This window comes from Polyodon spathula, chromosome 24 (assembly GCF_017654505.1).
Source record: "Polyodon spathula isolate WHYD16114869_AA chromosome 24, ASM1765450v1, whole genome shotgun sequence".
NCBI lineage: Eukaryota > Metazoa > Chordata > Actinopteri > Acipenseriformes > Polyodontidae > Polyodon > Polyodon spathula.
In genome coordinates, this window is record NC_054557.1 from 13630627 (window position 1) to 13647894 (window position 17268).

The following is a 17268-nucleotide window of genomic DNA, read 5'->3' on the forward strand; positions in this document are numbered from 1 at the left end:
CTTAGTTTTAAGCATTTTGATGGTCATGTTCGCACTTCTGTGCAAACCAAGTTTTTAGATTCCCCTATACACAGCCAACAGTCATTCACAGCACAGGCATTTAACAGAGCTGGCAGCCCCTTTGGCTTCACATACAGGTTAACGACTCCCTGCTGTGACAAACGCAAAACTCACCTGATTCTCCTGATTGCATGTAAAACACATACAACAGTAAGTTCTGGATCTGTATGGAAGACACATAGAATATACAAAGTCATGCGATGCTAGATCTCGCTAGTCTATTTCATGAGCTACTACTTCTTGTCCTTGTGTTGTAGGAGATGTGTAATGAAACAAAAAGACCAGTGGGGCAGATGTGTTGCATTTGAACTGGGTGCAGAACCATGTGCTTGTGTGTACAGCCACACACAGAGAGAGGCTGGGGTGCACTGCAAAACGTCACGCTGTATAGAAACCAAGCTGTGTCTAGAATGGAAGTCCACCTGGTGCGATAGAAGTGAATGGGTTTCCACAGCAGCATCAATAATGGTCAAGGAGGTTTACAGCCAGTCACAAGCAGATAGAAAATGCCCCACATTAATGGAAGAGTGGGAACTCTGCAGGCAAGCGACAACAACTCAGGCACTGAAGGTAGAGCAGGACTTTGTTTTATGGGGCTTTATTGGTTTAAACTGTTCAAAAAACAAAATACAAAAAAACATTCATTCAGCGATACAAAAGAAAATAAATTCCCAAAACCAACCCTCCCACTCCCACCAAAACAAACATGGTCAGATACGAGTCCAGTTTGGTCTCAAAAGAAGAAGTGCATAGTCAAGGAACAGGGGAGGAAAAAAAAAAGCCATGACATTTTGGAATTACACTGTTCTCCTAGCCTCTTTGAAACAGGTTTCTTCTGCCCACCGCACTCAGTCTGCGCCACTCCCAGACTCCTTCCTCCAGATCACCTGGGTCAAGTCATTCTGCAGTACTCATATTTACTGATTTGCTTTCATTAAAAAAACAATAAAAAAAAGAAACTCCTTTCCACTTCCTTCCACATTAATCTCTGCTGTGTGGTTTACAACTCAACCTTCTTCTTCTTCTTCTTCTTGGATTTGTTCTCCTCCTCCTCGCTCACCACTAGGGGCTGGGAGGCCTCTTTCTTCAGGTACTGGATGAAGTCTTTCACCTCACGGCTTCCCTGCATTACAGAAGAAATGAAACTGTTAGATAAGCCCATCGGGACCCAATCAACACACGAGTGGGAAGCGCCAGGATTGTGTCATGTCAGGACTGCATTCAGAACCGTGCACTCTCTTTGAGAGCCATCATAAAACTTAAAGAAAGAAAACGATATCAGACTAATCTCCACATGGCTGATTCTTCAACAGGCCGTGTGTTTATCACGGCTGCAAGATGTGTTACTTAATATTTTTTCAATTTTAAGAAAAGGTCAGGAGTTATCTGTAAAGCCACACATGTGTACAAACCTCATATTTCTTTGGGTTTTGCTTGTTTCCAGCTGGAGAGAAGAAAATGGTGGGGAAGCTGAAACAGAAAACACATGGTCAGGAGGGAAGCCTTACTTTAAGCCCACAAATTTGGTTCCTCTCCAACAAATCCATAATGACTCGTTCACAGACTGTGTGTTCTAGGCACTACTAAATCAGGGGCAGGCATTTGAGCAGGACATCCAGTTGGATATCGAAGTGAGGAGGGCAAAGCCAAGCTTACCCCTGGACTTCATATGGTGAGGGAACATCGTTGGCTGTGGCGTCCATCTTGGCAATAACTATGTTGGGATCATTTGCCAGCTAGAGAGAAGAGAGAAGGGTTAGTACAGATGTACTGGGTAAATCCTGCAGCACGTATCTAGTTAGATGCAGAGCAGCCTGCCCACCTTCTCTCCCAGCTCATTATATTTGGGCTCCAGGCTCTTGCAGTGTCCGCACCAAGGGGCATAGAACTCGATCAGAACATCCTTCGAGTCGTCATTCACAATCTCATCGAAGTTCTCAGCAACAAGCACCTGTGAGGGAGAGCCAGGAGCAGCTGATCAGAACACACACGTTCAATTCAGGGTCACAGGCTGCCTGGCAGTCAATGCACAACAGCGACCAGGAGAACAAAAAGCCACAAATGCTTGCAAATCAAAACCCTTGTCCTCACCTTTACTGGGCCATCATTGTTCTCAGGGACTGGCTCAGACTTGAGGTAGCGTTTGAGGTTCCCATCAAAGTAATCCTGCAGGAATTTCTCCAGTGCTTTCCCATCACGCCTGCAAGTGGGGGAAGCAAGGCTCAGTAAAGACAGTTTGACCCAAAGATCGTATATAGAGCAACTGCACTCAACAGTCCAAAACCCATTTCATGCAAGGCAGCGAAACTTAGTTGACAGCGACTTAACCTCCTTGTACCCAAGATCCATGCTGCTATTAGGATGGGTAGGACCATGCCGACCCACCCTAAACTAGAGTTAAGCCGTAAGGAAAGGCAATGAATGGATTTGTGTATTAACCCAGTGCACCACCCCTAGATACAGGACACCTAACGATGCTGTACTTGTACTCACGAGAAATCCTCCTGCATGGCGTATTTATCTCCCTTGGCAGTCTTGATGCCAACCACTGGCAGCTCCCCCGTGCTTGTTTCCAGTCCAAACTCTGCCAGGTCCTGGCTGAAGGCGTTCTTGTTTGCCACAGCAAAGTTCAGCTTTTTCCCCTGGTCCACAAATGTCTTGGCCACCTTCATCACCCTACAAGGGCAGGGGGAAGGGAGAGACTGGTCAAACTCATGTTCTACTGTCATATTACAGCCATTTTTCACAGATCTGTACAAAGCAGGGATGGCAGCTTTGTGCACCAAACGTGTTTAATAAACGCAAAATGAAAGGTTGCGACTTGCCAGTGCACCCTACTGAAGTGCCTTTTAATATTCTTACCTGTTTCTCCAGTAATTGGACCCCTTGGCGTTTTTCTCGTAATCCACATCATAGTAGGCCACCAGCAGGTCCTTGCCTTTGATCTGGTCCTTGTTGTCCTCCGTCATGTGTGGGCAGAGCCCAAAGCTGTGGAGAGAGGCCACACAGTGGAATCATCAGGACAACAATTCTACAAAGCAAAGTAAAGTAGATGGGTATACAAATACATCTTTATCAGGTCTAAGCACCATGCAACACCATAGGAGTGGTGCTCCAGCCTTTGTAGAAGCAGCTGTTGTCAGCTGACCGGACACTCACATGTTGTCCTGGATGAACTTCTTGATTTTCCCGCTGGTGTATTTCTCCTCGCCGAAGGTCACACTGCTTTCCTCAAACTTGCTGCTGAGGCGTGGTGGGCGGAACAGGATGATTCCCCTGGAAGAACACACACAAAGCAAAACACACTGTTAGTTACTGTGAAGGCTGTTCTTTCGGTCAGGAAAAAGACAGGACTTAGAAGCAACATATAATCGGACTGAACATTGGTTACCAAGTCTTTCGTTTGAATCACTGACTGTGACGGTTAAAACAGACACGTGTGCTGATAAACAAGTGGTTATGCACATCGCGCTTGACAGGTTGGCAAGCAAACTGTGCGCGTGTCCAGCAGAGATCAGGTATGAGCGAGACAGAAACCTACTCTCCCTGGATGCCGTGCTTCTGCAGCAGGTCCTCGTTGTTGGTGTGAGCGAAGCGATACGAGTCCCGCAGGGAGCTGGCTGCCTTAAGGAACTCTGCCTGAGCACTGCTGTCCCCGTCCGCAAAGAAACCTGCAGGCAGGCAGAGAAAGGAAGGTCAAGGAGTGCCTCCCAAATCCTTTCCACACAAAATGCTTTGCTGGAAAAATGCATGTTCCGTTTGACCACCACCACACAGGAATGTGGTCAATATTATCAAAATATTGTGCATAGGATAAAACTGAAGGTCTGCAAACTGCAAAACCCTGCCAGTGCCAAGCACTCCTTACCCACGATGCTGGCGTCTCGTTCCCCGGTGAATTTCTCAAAGTCGGCAGCGGTCTTGATTTCCACAGAGGTGGGTCCTGCCTGCTTCTTCAGGTGGCTCACAATCCCATCTGGTGGAATATGGAAATCGTGTGAGTGAGAGGTAACACAGGGGTCTAAAACAGCAGTGGAGCTAAAGACTGCCACGGTTTAAATACGTGGACCAAACCTGTCCTATCTTACTTTCAAAAGAAAATAAAATACTGTCAAAAGATTCACACACATAGCTACAGATGGTTTTCACAGTCTGCGTCTTGTGGTCACTTAAACAATGCTGGTATTCAATTCCACCACCCGTTCGATCAGCTGAACAGAGGCTAGAGCATGCTCTGCAAAGAGGATTGTAAAATATGGATTTCTATTTGTTCTTATGCATTTGAAATCTTTAGTCCTGGGTGTTTTGTTTTTTTTTGGCAGTAAATTCCACACCTGCTGTGCGGGGTCCATCGTACGCCCCGGACTCCTCTCCATCTCTGAAAATCTTCAGGGTGGGGTAGCCGCTCACACCAAACTTATTACACACATTGGTGTTGGCTGTGCAGTCAACCTGGAGAAACAAGCCCGGTTTCACACAAGGACTTCAATTCAGAAATGCATTTTTAACTTTCAATATTTTATGGCATGCAGTAAAATAAGATGCATTTATACACTCTCAGGTTTAAGACCTAAATAAAGTCCCAAAGGCAGCTGGTGTAAGACAAACGGGATTCAAATTTGAATGCCAAAACAGACTCATACATTATGGAGCTCAAAGACCGGGGTGAGCTACAATCCCAGCATACCTTTGCCAGAGAGACAATCCCTTTAAGACGTGTGGCAGCAGACTCGTACTCTGGAGCCAGACGCTTGCAGTGACCGCACCTGGAAGAGGAGAGAGGAGGCTGTGAATTGCAGAGACCAAAGAAACACAAAGTTCAGAGAGGATTCTGTTTTGTCGTTTGCTTAAACTTTTCAGTCCTGAATTCTGGTTGAGCTGAAGAATGCAAAATTCAAGTTATGCAATTAATAAATGAACTCCTTTGGAAACACATGAGAAAAAGGACAAAAACATATGACCTACCTTGGTAATTGGGACTTAAATTCCCAGTCAGTACCTGAAAAACCCCACATATTGAACAATAACTCGTAACTACTGTGCAGGCATCTTTGTCCTCAGGCTTCAAAACATGTTTGTACAACAATACAGCCGATCTACTTCTTGCTTACCTTTTAATCACTACAATACAGAAACCTTATACAGCGCCAAGACCAGCACCTAAAGGGTTCAATGAAAACCAAAAGATGGCTTTCAAAAGGGGCTACCCAGTTACAACGTAAAAAAGCTGATCACAATATATACAATTTAACAAAGAGGCAATGGATTGAGGACTAGGTGCAGGGATGCAAATAAGACTCCTATTGCAGAGCAGTTTTACCCATTCCAGATTTTAATATCAGCCCCAGTGTATAAGGAACAAGACAAACAGGATCTCTGACACTGAAGAGGAGTAAGGATGACATGGCAATGCCAGGGCATAAGCAATCCCTGCAGTGACGTGTGTAAAGGAGACCCTATCAAGCAATTAAAGCAAACAGCTGAGTGTTAAGAACCAGTGCCTAGCAAATCCTGAAGTCAGAAGCATTATTACACAAGGAAGCATACCAGAACAGTCTGGCCAATCACAGGGCAACACCAGTCAACAGCCAGCGAATCACAGCGCAACAACAATGAAGTGATCAACCCCACACTTCCTTAGCAACCCCACCCACTGCAACCAGGGGAAGTGCAGTGCAAACTGCCCCAGCATTGCTGGGATTAAAGTCAATGCCAAGTGCTGTTCGAGTAGAAGGGGGATTATGAGTCATTGTAGCTGTACACTAGCACAACTGGGTTCACTCAACGCTGCTTCAGGCACTACACTCCGAACCACACTGGAACAGTGCCAGGAATTCCACGCTCCCCTGGGAAACAAGTACCTAGCGATGGCACAGCAGTCTGATCCATTCCTGGTTTTACAAGGAGTTCGATTACACACCTGCGCTTCATACCTATACACTGTGGCTAGTCAACCTCATAGCAAAACCTGGAACAGTGAAACTGCTATGCAATAACACACCAAAAGATGTAAGGAGTGTGCAATTGCTTTTATCCAGAGCTGTCAAAAGCAAGCTTATTCGACCCCGTCACTTCATGCAGCCTCTACAATGGGACAGTAGAGTAACGGAGGGTTACTACCCGAGTAACTACACTCCAGTTAATATAGTTTTCTAAATGATACACGAGCCAAAATGTTTACTGTGCCAAACCTGCTTTTCTGGAGAATTTTTTTCAATATTAAAATGCGATGTAACCGATCAACATGAAAACACCATGTTAAACTATATTGAAAAGCAACTATATCTATAAACTCGTTTGGCGTTAGAAAGGTCTATGATTACGCAATCACATATCAATGAGAGATGCATCAAATGTGTGAGGTAATGTCGCTGGCTTAGTTAGATACATCCGCTTAACATTGTCCAGGCACCGCCTTCAAATCGTAGGGGCAAAGTCTTGGGGTGTACCCTGGTTTGTGTAATCCCACATCCGGTACAGAAGTTAGACACCTTGACGTGTAATTTAAATAAAGAAACTCAGACTCCAGAGAGAGGTTTGTAATCGTGAGGTTCACTAACTTCAACATGTATCGCGATATCCCAAATAACTAACAAGTACTGAAAAATATAAAAACAGACAGAGCCATTTAAAACATAATATAAAGAATCGAGAATGCTGAAGATATGGATGAGTGAGTTAGTACTGGTAATTGTACCCAAAACACTGCGCCTGTTAAAACCTCGGCAGGGGAGTGGAGTTGACAGTGAAAGTTCAGTCGAATCTGTTAACGGTTTCACATTTACAAAATGCAAAACACTCGAGGGCTAGATTTTTTCCAGCATCAACGTGTTGGAACTAATTAAAATTTGATGCAGAAACAAACCAAAAAGTTTGACACGGGTATGTAATGGACATGCTGGCTGTGCTAACCATGGAATTCTGTCAAAAGGGATGGCAAGAGACAAAAGTTAAAATTACGCACGCAAAAACACGGAATTAAAAGCACTTAGCAACTTTTTTTTTTTTTTTTTTTTTTTGATAATAAAGTAAACCCAGGTGCAAATATGACCACCATTATTGTTTATAATTTATAGGAGTAAAGCGGAAATGTATGCACGTATTATGAAATGGGAATTTCCACATAAAAAAGGGGTGATATTTTTTTTGTTCTTCAGTTATTTAAAACTAATAACTTGATAATAAAACTTACCAAGGTGCAAAAAACTCCACCAAAATCAATTCGTGGTTTCCAATCCTGCTTTCAAAATCATCATCCGTGAATTCCAGGACATCGCTGGCCTTCGCTGCGATAGAGAGAAAAGCGAGGAGAACGATTCGGAACATTGTTCGGTTCTGTAATAAAAGTAGAACAATAACAAATAGAAAGCGCTATGAGATCTGGAGAGAAGTCGGGAGCGCCTGTGCACAGATGCAGATGAGGGCCAGACTGCTGGATTGCCGGGCCCGCAGAACCAGACAATGATTATACAGGAATATTGCGCTGAAGAAGGCTGTTCAACACCGGGCCTTCCTAAAGCAACCAAAGTGTGGCAGCTCACCATTGGACTTTTACCCGCGTCATCGGGGCCGCAAACAGCCAATCGGAGCCATGCACAGAGGCGCCGCACTGTTTAACTACTTCAGAGCCGAGCACACAAACCGCAAGCTCTCGGTTTCCTGCTTGCTGCAAACTACCTGAGCAATGAATAGCTTTGAACTCAAACGATTATAGCAGCCTCAGACTGAACTGGGTTATAATACCGAGATATTACCCATACAATTAAGAATGTGATATTAAAAAAAAAAAAAAAATACAAAGCATTTATTTAATGCTCCACGTTTCGCATTATATTAAAGCGGAGTGTACTAAAAAAAGCGATAAGTGTACTAAAAAATTTAAAAAATTACTCCATGGAAATAAATCTCTTGGTAGACACTTGTTTGTATTTGCTCTCATTTCCATTCCATTACGCTATCAATTGACCGACGTCATTAGTTTTGCCACTTGTCTAGAGATATATGATTGATGAATTCCTGACAAGCTGTATTCAGACCACTGGTTTATATGGTCGGACTCACTCTATTAAATAAGCAGAGTTTTGGGAAAGTTGTAGGAAGTACCTGTTTCTATAAAAAGCATAGCTCATCACTGCCATGATCTCCCACTGACAGTCTGCCTCATTTTGAAACCCAGGAGCCTCTTTATCAGTGACAGGTACAACTGTAGCCCTTGTCAGCCTGCAAGGGAGTGGGTGGTCTCACCTGCTGCGGTATGTTATCAGAGGAGGGAATAGAAAGGTCTCTTGTAGTTGAGGTCTCTAACAGTCCTGCCCTTTCCTGCCTGTCTGCACAGTCCCTGAGAGGACTTTAACCTTCCTATAGTAAATTATTAGTGAAATAACTGCCCTACGTTCTGATGAACTTTTGCAAATTTACTGTTGAGATATCTGCTGATTCCTGCTGTCACCTGTCATATCATAGAGCAGATCACAGTGACAGCACAGCCTCTTTTCTTTGGCTGTCCAGGACTTGATCAGGATCTGTGTTTGTTTTGTATTTTTGACCCTGACAATATATTCTCTTTTTTTAGGGCCAGATAACATCCTAGTTTATCATGTGATTTCTCTCTCTCTCTCTCTCTCTCTCTCTCTCTCTCTCTCTCTCTCTCTCTCTCTCTCTCTCTCTCACTCACACACAGATCTGATGCTCTCACTCACCACACACACAGATCCAGTGGTGCTGAACAGGCTGATGCTGGAGAATTCTCACCAGCTCATGCAGTTCGAGATCTTCCCCCTGCGCTGCTCCATCATCACAGACCAGGACCGCGGATGCAACCAGCTCAAGAACTGTTGTGCCACCTGGGGGGTGGAAGCAGGTAATCGAGGGGGAGAGTGCTGGCACCGGGGGGTGGAAGCAGGTAATCGAGGGGGAGAGTGCTGGCACTGGGGGGTGGAAGCAGGTAATCGAGGGGGAGAGTGCTGGCACTGGGGGGTGGAAGCAGGTAATCGAGGGGGAGAGTGCTGGCACTGGGGGGTGGAAGCAGGTAATCGAGGGGGAGAGTGCAGGCACTGGGGGGTGGAAGCAGGTAATCGAGGGGGAGAGTGCTGGCACTGGGGGGTGGAAGCAGGTAATCGAGGGGGAGAGTGCTGGCACTGGGGGGTGGAAGCAGGTAATCGAGGGGGAGAGTGTGCACTGGGGGGTGGAAGCAGGTAATCGAGGGGGAGAGTGCGGGCACTGGGGGGTGGAAGCAGGTAATCGAGGGGGAGAGTGCTGGCACTGGGGGGTGGAAGCAGGTAATCGAGGGGGAGAGTGCTGGCACTGGGGGGTGGAAGCAGGTAATCGAGGGGGAGAGCGCATGGCACTGGGGGGTGGAAGCAGGTAATCGAGTGTGCACGTTATCATTCATCAGTGCAGGCATCTGGGGGGTGGAAGCGTTATCATTCATCATCATCAGGGGCACGTTATCATTCATCATCACTGTGTGCACGTTATCATTCATCATCATCAGAGTGTGCACGTTATCATTCATCATCATCAGAGTGTGCACGTTATCATTCATCATCATCAGAGTGTGCACGTTATCATTCATCATCATCAGAGTGTGCACGTTATCATTCATCATCATCAGAGTGTGCACGTTATCATTCATCATCATCAGAGTGTGCACGTTATCATTCATCATCATAATCAAGGTGTGTGCACGTTATCATTCATCATCATCATAGTGTGCACGTTATCATTCATCATCATCAGAGTGTGCACGTTATCATTCATCATCATCAGAGTGTGCACGTTATCATTCATCATCATCAGAGTGTGCACGTTATCATTCATCATCATCAGAGTGTGCACGTTATCATTCATCATCATCAGAGTGTGCACGTTATCATTCATCATCATCAGAGTGTGCACGTTATCATTCATCATCATCAGAGTGTGCACGTTATCATTCATCATCATCAGAGTGTGCACGTTATCATTCATCATCATCAGAGTGTGCACGTTATCATTCATCATCATCAGAGTGTGCACGTTATCATTCATCATCATCAGAGTGTGCACGTTATCATTCATCATCATCAGAGTGTGCACGTTATCATTCATCATCATCAGAGTGTGCACGTTATCATTCATCATCATCAGTGTGTGCACGTTATCATTCATCATCATCAGAGTGTGCACGTTATCATTCATCATCATCATCTCTTTGCTTTACAGGATGTCAGATGAAACCCACAGATGGGTATGATTGATTTGTTTTATATTACCATCCAAATTAAAGACTAATGTTAATTGCAATGATATCATTTACATGTTACAAATGGTACATTCTAACAGCTTCATTAGCTCTCTGTACATAATAAATCTGTAATCCCACAAAGTAAAGCTACGTTAATTCATCATCATCAGTGTGTGCCGTTAGATTCATCATCATCAGAGTGTGCACGTTATCATTCATCAGCCTATATTACCATCCAAATTAAAGACTAATGTTAATGATATCATTTACATGTTACAAATGGTACATTCTAACAGCTTCATTAGCTCTCTGTACATAATAAATCTGTAATCCCACAAAGTAAAGCTAGAAGTGGTCAGATCCCAGAAATGGAATTACAGCCTCATATGTGCAGTAAAAATAAATAAATAAATAAAATAAACAAATACACAACTTATGCACTGAATGTTTGAAAACCATTTTTAGGAAAGTTTTTAGGAAAGTAAAGAAAAATGCAACATGTATTTATGTTGTTGACTCTGAAACAATAATGCCAAATATAGAATCTTAAAGGACTGGCCAACTGCATGGCCACAATGAAGGGGTCCTCTGATTCTTCCAGCCCTGCCCACAAGCCTCCACTAGAGGGCAGCAGTGAGAAGCCTGGTCTCAGAACAGACTCCACCGAACCCCCTATCAACACAGTGAAACCCACTGCCAGTACCACAGGTGAGGGAGGGGGTGCCACTGTAGGCATGCTTAAGGTCTCATGCAACCACAACCAAGATGCATGTTCATTCTAACTGATATTTTGTAACACTGAAATAAGGGCCTGTTCACAGTGTATTAAGGTTATGGTTTCACAGAGGAATGTGTTTCTGGATACAGATAAAAGCCATGACTGAGAACCCATGACATGGCCCCCATTGTGGCCTCAGGGCCTGAAGTAAATCATTTATAATGCATCACATTTTAAAATCTGGTCACAGTCATCACATAATGATACATTGTGAAGTTCTTGATTTGAATGTCATTGTCTTTATCTTACAAATAAAATCTGAGACATTTGGTGCGATAAATTCTAAAAGAAAAAAACTTTTTTGCTTAAATTTACATCCACAATATCTGCTGATAAATACCAATACATAGTGTATATAGCATCTCCAGTAGTTCATGCATTACAATTGTATTGCTTCTCTATATTATTTGAATTCTAATTAACACGATATATATAGCCGGTGGGTTTGGAATGCACTGTACTGTCAAGCAGCAAGAGGTCATGTACAACGAGTGGGGGGGGGGGGAGTAGAAGAACTTGGTTTTGAATTTAAGGAAAGCTTGCATGAACCCCTAAACACATTTACACTGCTGAAGGCACAAGCCAAACATATGTTACAAACATACTTGATACATTTGCAAGTTTATAGTAAAAAGGAAGACCTTTTTATTGTAGCAGTGTGTATACATTATAATAAAGCCAGATGAAAGTATTTCACCTCTGCTGATATTACAGCACAGCAGGCCTGTCTCTCATCACAACTGCACAGGATCTACACCTTTAATGTTTGTGAAGTGCCTGGAAATGCAGTGGCTTTGAATGTGCAATTCGGTCTCTAATTCATATTCAGTGAAAAGTACCCATTTGGAAGGTTCTAGATTTCCCCACAATGGGATCTGGTTTAAAAACAAATCCAGGACCTTCACCTAAAAAGGCAGCGCGAATATCTTTCAACACTATAAAAAAATAAAATGAATGAAAAAAAAGGTCCTGGGCTTTTAAAAGGTTCTCCAGTGACCACTCAAAAAGACATCACAGAGGATTCCAAAGAGCGCTTTTAAATGAGCATTATTCCTGTTCACTGTTTTATAAACTTCAGAAAAGTTTACTCTAATGAAGCGTACTTTTTGACCCAGTGATCACTGCAGCCTGTGTCCGGTTCTGGCTGCTCAGTATGGGCACCCCAGGGAGACCATGCAAGTGGTGAACCAGCTGGATTAGAACCGAATGGATCACAACCAGATGGATGGGTTGTAAAGCCGCACAGTAGGGTGCTTCTGGGTCCTCCTGGCCCTGCCTGGGGTGTCTCAGCCCATGAAGGCGAGCCCGGCCATGACGGTGAAGCCCAGCAGGATGAAGAGCACCTTGAGCAGGGGCCGCTCGGGGGAGTTGAGCTCGTGAGGCAGGATCTCCAGGAAGGTGATGTAAACGAAGGTGCCGGCCGCCACCCCCTCCAGCACTGCCTGGATTAGAGCCCCCGAGGCCAGCCGAGCCTCCATCACACTGATCCCCACCGCGATCCCCAGCGGCGACATCATCGCAAACACGCCTACGTAGGCCGCCACCCACAGGGGCGGCACGGCACTCTGTACCAGCTTCACCGCCAGGCTGAACACAATGATGCTCTTGTGCACCAGGATAGCAATGCAGATCTGCAGCACCTGGGCAGGGAGTGAGGAGGAGAGTCAGTAACTTTCAATTCAAAAAGTCATTCAGGAACTGAACCAATACAGCACACAACTGCCAGTCCATTCGCCGAAACTGTTCATATTGTTATTATTATTATTATTATTATTATTATTATTATTATTATTAAATGACATCTTACTTAGTTATATTTAACCACACCCATATTCTATTTACATTTTTTTTTTTTTTATTACAATGCTTTGTTTTTAACCTTTGTACTGCATCCGACTGCTTTGAAAATATGCTGATCAAGCTTTTCCTTTCCTAGCCCTCAACATGCTTACTGTATTCTTATATAAAGTGTAGCACCCTGCATTGGTACCTTGGAGTCGGTGGTCTGCAGCCCTATAGCCAAGCCCTCGAACACAGAGTGAAGCGACAGGGACAGGAAGAGGATGAAGGAACGGAAGGATGAGTGTGCGTGGAAGTCCACGTGGATGTGTCGCCCGCTGCTCTCCACGTCTCGATGGGGTTGGAGCCCATGGGCGTGGCCTGATGGTGACAGAAGGGGCGTGGTCTCTCCAGATCTCCGCCCCGAATAATCCAGAACGAGGCGCTCGAGAATCAGGATCAGGAAGAAGCCCAACGCCATGATGAACTCAGCGAGGGGGAAGTTAGTCTGGAAAATAAATCAAACAACAACAAGAAAGGTCAGAATTGCGATCTGGAATTGAGGGTCACAGGTCATTCGAACTCGAGCGGACAACATCCCGGAGAGGTGTTTCCTCCATTTGTGGTTCATGACACAAAAAATAAAAACACATAGGATGGAGAGAAGGCTTCGAGGGTAGGTACAGCTGGAACGACAATAAGGGATGCTCCAGCTACCACTATAGTTATTCTGGCTTTTATTACAGACAAAGCTGGAGGACTCACGTCCACGCCCTGGGCCTGCAGCACCTCTGCGATGTCGGACAGGTAGTCTGGGATGATGTCCAGCAGGCAGGCAGACAGGAAGACGCCCCCCGCAAAGCAGCTGACGAGACTCTGCACCAGGCGGTGGGTTTCTAGAATCAGAGAGAGAGATGTCAAGATATATTCAGCACTTCCTTTGATCTATAAAAAAAAAAAAAAAAAAAAAAAAAAACCACTTCCATTTAGCTGTACTTCCCCCAAACTGCTCTCTTGGTTCTAGGAAGCTGCAGAATACAGCAACCTTTGGAAAGGCATTGGAATGCTCTAAAAACAAAGATTTTAAGAATTCAATGTGAGAAGTGGTTCTCTCACAATGAAGCTTTGTTTAAAATGATTCCTTCTTTTTTTTTTTTCTCTTCCAGGTGTTTTCCCTGCATTAGGTTGGGGGGGGGGGGGTCAATATCCTTTGTATTTCACCCCTCCTTGTGTAAACACGGCTACAGCTTCTCTTGACAAAGCTCTTTGCAGTTACTCCAAGCCTCTGGATATCTGTAGCTCCTGACTGTAGCTCTAGTCTAGGTCTACCACATCATTCGAAACCTCAAAAAGGGTACAGAATGTGCTGCTCACACATTCTATTCACTTGTGCTTTTGTCTGTGTCACGGGACAGTTTAAGCTTGGCTTTCTCATGCTTGAGTTCCCCCCAGAACTCTAACTTATGATCTACTGCAAGCAGAAATCTTGTCAGGAATCGTCTAAATCGATGGCTTACACAACAGCGAGGATCTTCCCGTCACAGAGGTTGTTTGAGAAGCTGTGTTAAATGTACCGGAGCAGATGAATTGCATGGGTGAGGGAGATGGCATTATTTGTGGTTATTTAGGCTGTGAGCTGCCGCCACAGTTATGACAGGTTATACAGAAACATCCTGATAGGACACAGCATTGGGTTAATGCCAAGCAAAGTATCTATGAGTAAACTGCTGTAGTCTTACAAGCGGGTGACATCTGTGTTGCTGTTCAGGTGTCTCATCAATTGTGCAAGGCAGGGTAATCATGCAAAAAGTCCTGGAAAACATCCTAACAAGAAAAACCAGAAAACCAAACTTCAAGGACACAAGAAAATGTGCGCAAAACTGGCCAAAATTAAGCTTCCTGTCCATTTTAACTGGAGACTAAACATCAAGAGATCGTGGTTTGATGACAAAGAGGTTCACACCCAGCTCTTTGGACTCCAGTACTAGAATGTACTTAATTATACAAACTGTAGTGTATCTGATGCTAGTGTTCCCTATTTCAATGAAAGCCGCACTCAGTATCTGTACTGAAAAGAAAGTCAGCATACAGCCAACAGATTTTTCAGTGAAATCTATCTGCCATAACAAACACAATCCAGGTGTGCTAAACGTTCCCTTACCTGTCCCGCTTGAGTCTCTGAACCATTTCATCCGGGCAGGTATGAATCCGCAGAGCAGCGTGAGCAGGAGCAAGCCCACCAGCGCCCCCACCTTCACCTGCAGAAGGTACTCCATCTGGATCTCCCCCCTGGCACTGTGCACGCTGTAAACCCGACGGGTGCACGGCACAGGAGCGTTACAATAGCCGATCGTATTAAAAGAGTTATGCAGAAAGTAATTCAGTAACTGCCTTGGGGGTTATGCTAAATCGATTAAAAAAAAAAAAAAACTATTTTAAAACAACGAATATTCCATTAACATTTAAAAAAATGATATTTTGTGATTAAAAGAATGACATTTTGCTATTATTCAGCAGCAGATAACACGGATCACATTTTGCTAACATATTTTTGTTTGATCTCCGATTTTCGAATCGATTGCTTCTGTTCAAAAAAATCCAGGCACAAAGCTGCTTTCAAGGCAATAAACAAACATCTCGCCCCTCACAAATCATCCTGTTTCACTGGGTTTACACTCCTTTAAAACCTTAAACGCTAACGCCGAGTGCAGTAAGTTCACGTCCCTTTCGCTAATCTTTAAAGCGCTCACCGCAATGGCTCGCTGTGAACTAAGGGGCGGGGTCAAGCCGAGCCCCGTCTGTGTTTGAACGCAGACTATTGGTCAGATTCCTCTGTGGAGGCGGGTGCTGAGGAATGGGGGTTGTCCTGAGCGGTTCTGCGAACAGCACCTGATTCGCAGGCATGTGACCCAATCGAATGAAGGGGTGAGTCACACCAGTGGACAGCTGACTGATGGAAATGAGTAATAGGGATAGGGAAAGTAATAGGGAGGGTACTGCATTGTAACGAGTGAATAACGACTTGGTTAAACTCTGGGAACAATGTTAAAAGAAAGGTAAAGAAGTACAGCCTGGTCAAATTAATACACGTATACACTGATAAAGCATTAGCAGGAGTTTAGAGAACGCTTGGTAAAACGGCATGGTAGTGTCAGGCAGCTTCGGTGTTTTCCTTTTGAAAAAGCTGCAATAAAACAGTAGAAGAGCATGGGGGCAGAGGGCAGAGATAACAGGAAATGTGTACTGCCTGATAACCTCACAGTAAACGCTTAACCACCACTTCCACCAGTCATGTGCTTCTTGCCTCTCGGTATGGGGGGTATTTCTATACAGATGCATGACTGTAGTCATGGTGCTGGACTGCAAACATTTATGAAGTATCTGCACTTTAAGTATATAAGAATAGGCTTATTTCAAGCAGGAAACGCCAAGACGTGTGCATTACCAAGCAATCTTCACTGACAATCCAGTGAGACTGTAATGGTAATAGCATGGAATGAACCCCAATGACATGGCAGCAGTGTGCTACCAGATCATCGGAGCTGTGCAGTATTGGTTCAGATACATTGTGTTGTCATCGCTGGTCATGCTGCTGATAGTTCTGCAAATGTTTCTACAGGCTAATACACTGGGGTTACAATGCTGTCCCTCCCACCCATGTTCACATGAAATTCTCTAAGCGCCACAGTTGTTCTAAAAACAGCATCTGACAAAATTCAAAGCACTGCATTTTGTAAGAGTGCTGCTGTATCCTCTCAGGGATGGTCTGGAAGCATGGGCGGAACTTGTGGAGTCAGAACGTGACACTCTTGCTTTTTCTCATCCCTCGCCTGTCACTTGCGTTGCTCATCTCTCTTTCTGTGAATCATTTGGAAAGAGGAAGTATGTGATCTGAACGTCACTCAGATACAGCTGCTGTGGTCCAGACACACAGAAGTAATATAAACTTGTTTAAGATGAATAATATATATCTCGCTCTATTAAAATCACCAGTATTTCATTGGAATTGTGTTGTTCTTTCCATGTGGACACATGTGCAATTGCTTGAGTATGCAGTTCAGTGCCTCCAATGCCAATATTATAGTCAGGACTCCGCTCCAGACAGTCCCCTGTGGGACTTGTGCCTAACTCTGAAACTGCAGGCAGCCCTCCCCACACTATGGATTGATGAGCGCGCTCTAACACCTCCAGTTTCCAGGCCGTTTCATAGCTTGTCTTTCATTTTCTGTGCTTTTTCCATGACTTCTTTTCCAGGCGTCTGTGCTCTGGTCTGTGCTTGCATGTGCAGCACCATTACTTTATTACTTTTCTATGCTTTTCACAATGGCATACCTGCTCTACCAATGTTTAGAAGGACTTGTACAGTCGCTGCCTGAAGTTTCATTCCCATGTCTATGTAAAAAGCTTCCAGAAGGTTGGTATTATT

At 44.4% G+C, this 17268-nt stretch overlaps 2 protein-coding genes across 2 annotated transcripts; both read right to left on the reverse strand.

The window, feature by feature from the left end:
- Positions 1 to 642: 642 nt before the first annotated feature.
- On the reverse strand, positions 643 to 7581 carry pdia3 (protein disulfide isomerase family A, member 3). The gene is made up of 13 exons (XM_041226471.1): positions 7253 to 7581; positions 4748 to 4826; positions 4395 to 4512; positions 3929 to 4036; positions 3602 to 3731; positions 3220 to 3336; positions 2923 to 3048; positions 2554 to 2736; positions 2152 to 2260; positions 1883 to 2011; positions 1717 to 1796; positions 1473 to 1530; positions 643 to 1183 (listed from the first exon to the last, which is right to left on the reverse strand). Exons 1-13 carry the CDS (start codon positions 7384 to 7386, stop codon positions 1061 to 1063), a joined length of 1494 nt encoding a protein of 497 aa, XP_041082405.1. The 5' UTR covers positions 7387 to 7581; the 3' UTR covers positions 643 to 1060.
- Positions 7582 to 11684: 4103 nt separating this feature from the next.
- LOC121298797 (zinc transporter ZIP1-like) lies at positions 11685 to 15580 on the reverse strand. Its single transcript, XM_041226016.1, has 4 exons — positions 15004 to 15580; positions 13608 to 13738; positions 13054 to 13350; positions 11685 to 12703 (listed from the first exon to the last, which is right to left on the reverse strand). The coding sequence occupies exons 1-4, from the start codon at positions 15116 to 15118 to the stop codon at positions 12350 to 12352; spliced, it is 897 nt and encodes a 298-aa protein (XP_041081950.1). The 5' UTR covers positions 15119 to 15580; the 3' UTR covers positions 11685 to 12349.
- Positions 15581 to 17268: the final 1688 nt, after the last annotated feature.

Excerpts from the sequence above, each read along its gene's own strand:
- pdia3 (XM_041226471.1), bottom strand. The coding sequence starts at position 7,386 with ATGTTCCGAATCGTTCTCCTCGCTTTTCTCTCTATCGCAGCGAAGGCC. Across the intron at positions 2,737-2,922 it reads TCCAATTACTGGAGAAACAG|GGTGATGAAGGTGGCCAAGA; the intron begins GTAAGAATATTA and ends CTGCCCTTGTAG. Across the intron at positions 2,261-2,553 it reads GCCATGCAGGAGGATTTCTC|GCGTGATGGGAAAGCACTGG; the intron begins GTGAGTACAAGT and ends CCCCACTTGCAG.
- LOC121298797 (XM_041226016.1), bottom strand. The coding sequence starts at position 15,118 with ATGGAGTACCTTCTGCAGGTGAAGGTGGGGGCGCTGGTGGGCTTGCTC. Across the intron at positions 13,739-15,003 it reads CAGAGACTCAAGCGGGACAG|AAACCCACCGCCTGGTGCAG; the intron begins GTAAGGGAACGT and ends CTCTGATTCTAG. Across the intron at positions 12,704-13,053 it reads TGCAGACCACCGACTCCAAG|GTGCTGCAGATCTGCATTGC; the intron begins GTACCAATGCAG and ends CTCCCTGCCCAG.